Genomic DNA, 7,515 nt, shown 5'->3' on the forward strand with positions numbered 1-7,515 from the left:
GCGGGTGTCAACATGGCTGCCAAAGTCAGCCATGTTGACACCCGCCTCCTTCTGCAGTCATCCCCACTTGTCAGTCACCCATGCAGACAGGATGTTGTTGAGGCCTGCTTTGTTTTTTTTTGTTTTTAATTTCCAAATGTCTTCTGTATGGCATGATAAGAAGTGCTTTGATGGTTTCATTTTTTGCATTGCTAGTGTGCTTCAAGTGATGTAAGTCAGCATGACAGGACAAAGAGGCGGGTGTCAACATGGCTGCCAAAGTCAGCCATGTTGACACCCGCCTCCTTCTGCAGTCATCCCCACTTGTCAGTCACCCATGCAGACAGGATGTTGTTGAGGCCTGCTTTGTTTTTTTTTGTTTTTAATTTCCAAATGTCTTCTGTATGGCATGTTAAGAAGTGCTTTGATGGTTTCATTTTTTGCATTGCTAGTGTGCTTCAAGTGATGTAAGACAGGACAAACAGCCGGTCACTATATAAAATATTTGCAAAAAAAGGGGGTTTTTTTGATTGTAGCGCTCCGCTCCTTGGGTGTGGGGTGTGTGGCTGATCCTAGAAATAGAATAGCCGCAGTAAATGTGACATGATCATGTCACATTTACTGCGGCTATTCTATTTCTAGGATCAGCCACACACCCCACACCCAAGGAGCGGAGCGCTACAATCAAAGAAAACCCCTTTTTTTGCAAGTCATTAACCGACCCGGAACGGTCAACCGGGCAGTGAAGCAGCTAGCACCGCACAAGAGAGGACAGTGCGCAGACTACCAAAAAACTTTAAATATATAAAATATATCAATGTTCTTTCTATCTCTATATTAATAAAATAATCCTTTATTTGCTAATCCTTTTTTTTATCATTTCAGATTCTTATTATAGAAATGTCTCAGGAAGAAAGAAGGCGCCTTTCTCTCTCTTCACAGGTAGAAGACCCGAGGCAACGATCACATACAGACAAAGAAGTTGACTCCGGAGAAGAAATCGTGAACCGAGGACCCAACTTCACTGATGCAGAAACGGAAACCCTCATCACTCAGGTAATCCACCACTTTATGCTTCAGTTAGGTACAGATGCCAGGAGTTCCCAAGCAAGATTGCCGAGCACAACGTGGGAAGAAATTTCACATGCAGTCAGCCACATCGGGATATGCCAACGAACTGAAGAAAGCTGCAAGAAGAGGTGGCGTGACAGCAGAAGAGCCACCATTGATAAGATGCGCAGAGGACAGAAGCTACAGAAGGTTTGGGAGAAGAAGATCGAAGAATTCGTGAAGGACAACCCCGAAGAAAGGCCATCAACCAGTGTAGAAGGTATAGTATATTGTGCATATTCAAGTCTGAATCTTAATGTTTGAACCTTATGGACTCTCTATGTCTGCCGCACAAGTAATGTACATATGTGCGCGCATTATGCTTTTTAGAAAATATTTCTAACTTGTTTCAATTATTAGATGTACTGTTGATCCAAAAAGAAAATTTTGACCATGCGCTGCTTCTCTGTAGAGATAAAATCCAATTGCAATATCCTATGTTTCTAACTGTAATTTATCATTTCTCCAGTTTCAACAAAGACTCCTACGCCAAAGAAGACACCGAAGCAAACTACGCCTCAGAAGTCCACGAAATCACACAAAGGTTTGCAATGCTACATTAACACAACATTTGATATAGGCATCTACTATATTCAGCTATATTAAGTAATTTGTTATGTTTCCCCTTTTTTTCCTAAGGATCAGCAGCAGAGCAAATGGATGAAGATGCATCGGCATTCAAGCAAAGAAAGCAGCCGAAGAGATACAGAAAAACACACACAGGTGAAGCACGCTATATGAAAAAATACATTATATTGTTGATGAAGCACTGTTATTCTAAATTATTAGATGTGCTTATTAATATATGCTTACATTACTTTCTCAGAAGGATCTGCAACCGACTCCACATTGGAAGAAAACCCCCCGGAAAAGGATCCCACGCCGCGCAAGCATAGGAAAAGTTCACATGCAGGTGAAAAATGTTATTTAATTTGGTGCTCAAATTTTCTATTCTTTACTGAAATACAACACATTTCTGTTACATCCCAAAGTAAAATTCAACTAGCGCCTGCACTGCATTCCGTCTTTACTGAACTACAAATAATGTGGCTTGTATTCAACGATAACATGAGTTCTTCTAATATTACGTTGTGATCCTTAAGCAACAATATGCGCATTACTTCACCAAAACAGTGTATCCTTAAGGACGTTTTCTTAGCGCTTTATTCAAACATTTAGCAAAATAAGGGCTACATGTACAACACTTAACCGTATTGAACCCAAATCCTCCATTTGTATCCTATATCACTTCTATGACCTGAATCAAGTGGTAATTGTTAAATCTAAGCCCTGCTGCTTGTTTTTTGCATTTAATATGGCCCGCAAAAAAAATCAACATTATAGGCTGTAACAGCATTCAATTCTTTACAATTGACCCAAAAATATAAGCCCAAACATGGTCCATTTCTACTTTCCGTGCTAACAACTTTTAAAATCTAGTATGTTCATACATCAATATACCTCTTGATCAAGGTGAATACTGTCATCTCTCCTCCACCCAGCCACATGTTTCAACGGTGATAACTTATATGACCTTACATGTCCTGCACACTTTATTTTCATTGAACTGTCGTAAACGTCCTAATGGCAATGTCATATTCCACCAAACCTACGTACCATACCTAGCCCTTTGGTATATATACAGCTATGTGTCCAACATCAATTAGGTAACGGGAGGTTTTATCTGTATGTATGTCCTGCTTTGGTGCTTGTGTTATTAGTTTGTTATCGTCTCTCAAATATCTTTGTCCTTCACCACATTCTGTAAAGTAATACTTTATTTAATTAGCATCAATCAAAACAGATTAGTAATATTGAAGAGTATAACTTTTGTTTATGTGTAAATTGTAAAAAGCATTTTTTTAATTGCCTTTCCTTTTTTTTATATTCAGGTTCACCAATGGTTTCCACAACACCAACCGCGTCGCAGATCACCTCGCAGACATTCGAGAGAGGTGGGTAAACGACTTTTTATGTTTTTATAAAGTAATTTTAGTGCATATTGGCTAGATTAACTTATTTGGTAAATGTACCAGCAGCCGTTGAAAAATCAAAAAGAAAAGTGTCATTTGGAACAACGCAGGAAAGAAATGCAGCAGACACACTGGACCTCACTGGTAAGCCTTGCTAGTAATCGCTAGAACAAAAGCTACTACATTTTCCTGTTCTACTTTGTCCAAATATTTTTTTATCAATTTCCTCTGATTTATAGTCACACCACTGGACTCAAGAGGAACTGTTCCTCAGCTTCAGACAGCGTCCCAAGACATCGAAAGGCAAAATCCACATTCCCCCCTGGAACATCCACTGGAAGGTCTGCATCTTGCATATAATTATGGCAAATCTGTTAAAAAAAATAAATGTCAAGACTTTGTTTTTTGGTTTATCTTTACACACACTTTACTTGAATTTTTTTGGGTTATTATAGATTCGTCGCAGCAGTCACCAATTCCAGAGGCTATGAAGCTATTGGAGGAAAGAAGAACTGAAGATGCAGAACGGAATGCTCTTCGATTTGACAAGATTGAACAGAGCATCAATCAGATGAATGCGAGCATCAATCAGCAAGCTGAGGCAATGGCAGCGATTCTTCAATCCTTCAAAGAAGTTGTGTCATCAAATGCTTCAGTTGTTGCACTCCTACAGACATTGAATCAGAAGGTTGATGACATGACCACAGCACAGAATGCATCGAGGGAAGGACCGGTCTCTCTCCAACAGATGAGTTCTCAACTCGTTGAATTCCAAGCCAACCATGCTGTTGACATGCAACACATGCAGCAGACTCTCCAGTGTATTCTTATGTGGCAGCAGCAGTCCAATGCCAACACCAGCATGATATGTACTACACTTCAGCTGATGACAGAAGAAAGAAGATCTTCAGCTCCACGACTTCAAGCTCTACAGCAAACCACACCATCCTCCACAACAATCGATCCAGAATGGTTGGCTCAGCAAGAGGAAGCTGAAAGGGCATACCAGCGAAGACACCACAGTCAAGGTACAATGGATCAGGGTGGATCAGAAACACAGTCAAGGCAATCTGAACCACATGACACACGACTTTGGGAGCAAGCTCTTCAACTGGAACGTCAAAGGATAGTGGAGGAAGAGCAGAAGGAAAGAGCAGAGCAAGCGGCACAGCGTGTCAGAGCAGAAGAGGCAGAGCGTGCCAGAATCACAGAGGCTGAGCGTGTAAGAGCCGAGAAGACACAGCTGGCCAGAGCTGAGAAGGAGAGGCAAGAACAGCACACAGAAGAAATGTGGACAAGAGCAACAACAGAAAATCAAGAGAGACTGCAAAGAGAGAGAGAGGAAGTCATAGCCCAGCAGAAAGAGGAAACGGACATGACATACCAGGAACAGCAGGCAAGCATGTGCCTGATGGAGATGTTGGTCACATCAAAGCAAAGTCGCCAGACAACACAGCACCAGATGGTGGACACAAGTGCAGAGGAACAAACTGTGATCAGAGGCCCAAAGGACAAGGTTCGCAGAATCCCCCAAGCAACCATGTCTCCAAGAATGGAAACAGAGATGGCTGTCCAAAGAAGCAAAGAGCTTGCATGGAGAGTGATTCATGGACAGCAGCTCAAAGGACATCTGCAGGAGCAGCCTGTGAAAACATCTCCAAAGGTGAAGCACCGCAGACCCAGAGAGAAGGAGCAGGCGGCCAGACCCAGAGAGAAGGAGCAGGCGGCCAGACCCAGAGAGAAGGAGAAGGCGTCCAGACCCAGAGAGAAGGAGCAGGTGGCCAGACCCAGAGAGAAGGAGAAGGCGGCCAGACCCAGAGAGAAGGAGAAGTCGGCCAGACCCAGAGAGAAGGAGAAGTCGGCCAGACCCAGAGAGAAGGAGAAGTCGGCCAGACCCAGAGAGAAGGAGAAGTCGGCCAGAGCCCCTGAGGACCAGGCGGCCAGAGCCCCTGAGGACCAGGCGGACAGAGCCCCTGAGGACCAGGCGGCCAGAGCCCCTGAGGACCAGGCGGGCAGAGGCCCAAAGTAGCGTCTTGGAAAAGCCCTAATTAGACACAGCGTGAACGAAAGGTAATTTTTCACACTCACACAAACTTCATCTTCAAAAATATAGATACGTAAATGTAGACATATATACATATCTAAACTATTATGTGTTACAGGTAATACAATCAATTTACTAATACGGTTATAAATTACACAGATATAGAAAAGAAGAAAGCAAAATCGTCAAGCTTCCAGGGTGTCCAGTCTGCACAGAGAAGAAGGCATTCTGGCGTAAAGCTTTCCAGTGAGGCGGCAGGGGGTGAGTTGCAGCATCACTGGGATGACTCAGGCCACACAAGAGCAAAGGAAAGGTTTGTAACATGCGTCCCTAACTCACCTTCTGTCTTTCAGGAAACAACATTCAAACTTGCTCTGCACCTCTGCCACACTGAAGAGTCCATCCTGCATGAAGACACCGGCGGCGGAGAATCCAGATGAAAGGGTCCAGCCTGAGATGACAAAGAGGACAAGACCATGAGGAGGCTGGCATAGGGCTATGAAGTGTGCAACCTAGGGTAAGTTTCTAGCAGGGAAAGCAAAGAGGGGTTAAGCATAGGGAACGGGGGAGGAGGGAGGGTGTAAGAAAGCACAGGAATGCAAATATTAACATGTGTTTACTTATCTTTTTTTTGTGGTGGGGGCAGGCTACAAGGAGTCCATCCTGCATGAAGACACCGGCGGCGGAGAATCCAGATGAAAGGGTCCAGCCTGAGATGACAAAGAGGACAAGACCATGAGGAGGCTGGCATAGGGCTATGAAGTGTGCAACCTAGGGTAAGTTTCTAGCAGGGAAAGCAAAGAGGGGTTAAGCATAGGGAACGGGGGAGGAGGGAGGGTGTAAGAAAGCACAGGAATGCAAATATTAACATGTGTTTACTTATTTTTTTTTGTGGTGGGGGCAGGCTACAAGGAGTCCATCCTGCATGAAGACACCGGCGGCGGAGAATCCAGATGAAAGGGTCCAGCCTGAGATGACAAAGAGGACAAGACCATGAGGAGGCTGGCATAGGGCTATGAAGTGTGCAACCTACGGTAAGTTTCTAGCAGGGAAAGCAAAGAGGGGTTAAGCATAGGGAATGGGGGAGGAGGGAGGGTGTAAGAAAGCACAGGAATGCAAATATTAACATGTGTTTACTTATCTTTTTTTTGTGGTGGGGGCAGGCTACAAGGAGTCCATCCTGCATGAAGACACCGGCGGCGGAGAATCCAGATGAAAGGGTCCAGCCTGAGATGACAAAGAGGACAAGACCATGAGGAGGCTGGCATAGGGCTATGAAGTGTGCAACCTAGGGTAAGTTTCTAGCAGGGAAAGCAAAGAGGGGTTAAGCATAGGGAACGGGGGAGGAGGGAGGGTGTAAGAAAGCACAGGAATGCAAATATTAACATGTGTTTACTTATCTTTTTTTTGTGGTGGGGGCAGGCTACAAGGAGTCCATCCTGCATGAAGACACCGGCGGCGGAGAATCCAGATGAAAGGGTCCAGCCTGAGATGACAAAGAGGACAAGACCATGAGGAGGCTGGCATAGGGCTATGAAGTGTGCAACCTAGGGTAAGTTTCTAGCAGGGAAAGCAAAGAGGGGTTAAGCATAGGGAACGGGGGAGGAGGGAGGGTGTAAGAAAGCACAGGAATGCAAATATTAACATGTGTTTACTTATCTTTTTTTTGTGGTGGGGGCAGGCTACAAGGAGTCCATCCTGCATGAAGACACCGGCGGCGGAGAATCCAGATGAAAGGGTCCAGCCTGAGATGACAAAGAGGACAAGACCATGAGGAGGCTGGCATAGGGCTATGAAGTGTGCAACCTAGGGTAAGTTTCTAGCAGGGAAAGCAAAGAGGGGTTAAGCATAGGGAACGGGGGAGGAGGGAGGGTGTAAGAAAGCACAGGAATGCAAATATTAACATGTGTTTACTTATCTTTTTTTTGTGGTGGGGGCAGGCTACAAGGAGTCCATCCTGCATGAAGACACCGGCGGCGGAGAATCCAGATGAAAGGGTCCAGCCTGAGATGACAAAGAGGACAAGACCATGAGGAGGCTGGCATAGGGCTATGAAGTGTGCAACCTAGGGTAAGTTTCTAGCAGGGAAAGCAAAGAGGGGTTAAGCATAGGGAACGGGGGAGGAGGGAGGGTGTAAAAAAGCACAGGAATGCAAATATTAACATGTGTTTACTTATCTTTTTTTTGTGGTGGGGGAAGGCTACAAGGAGTCCATCCTGCATGAAGACACCAGCGGCGGAGAATCCAGATGAAAGGGTCCAGCCTGAGATGACAAAGAGGACAAGACCATGAGGAGGCTGGCATAGGGCTATGAAGTGTGCAACCTAGGGTAAGTTTCTAGCAGGGAAAGCAAAGAGGGGTTAAGCATAGGGAACGGGGGAGGAGGGAGGGTGTAAGAAAGCACAGGAA

The 7,515-nt window shown here is 44.8% G+C and overlaps 1 protein-coding gene across 1 annotated transcript; it reads left to right on the forward strand.

Moving 5' to 3' along the window:
* The first annotated feature begins 696 nt into the window (after window positions 1-696).
* Window positions 697-5,902, forward strand: LOC146058642 (uncharacterized). The gene is made up of 9 exons (XM_083170917.1): window positions 697-1,309; window positions 1,559-1,633; window positions 1,729-1,812; window positions 1,916-2,002; window positions 2,982-3,044; window positions 3,126-3,206; window positions 3,302-3,403; window positions 3,518-5,132; window positions 5,266-5,902. Exons 1-8 carry the CDS (start codon window positions 880-882, stop codon window positions 5,089-5,091), a joined length of 2,496 nt encoding a protein of 831 aa, XP_083027043.1. The 5' UTR covers window positions 697-879; the 3' UTR covers window positions 5,092-5,132; window positions 5,266-5,902.
* Window positions 5,903-7,515: the final 1,613 nt, after the last annotated feature.

This window comes from Crinia signifera, chromosome 1 (genome assembly GCF_055691185.1).
Source record: "Crinia signifera chromosome 1, ASM5569118v1, whole genome shotgun sequence".
Taxonomy (NCBI): Eukaryota; Metazoa; Chordata; class Amphibia; order Anura; family Myobatrachidae; genus Crinia; species Crinia signifera.

Excerpts from the sequence above, each read along its gene's own strand:
- LOC146058642 (XM_083170917.1), top strand. The coding sequence starts at position 880 with ATGTCTCAGGAAGAAAGAAGGCGCCTTTCTCTCTCTTCACAGGTAGAA. Across the intron at positions 1,310-1,558 it reads GCCATCAACCAGTGTAGAAG|TTTCAACAAAGACTCCTACG; the intron begins GTATAGTATATT and ends TCATTTCTCCAG. Across the intron at positions 2,003-2,981 it reads TAGGAAAAGTTCACATGCAG|GTTCACCAATGGTTTCCACA; the intron begins GTGAAAAATGTT and ends TTTTATATTCAG.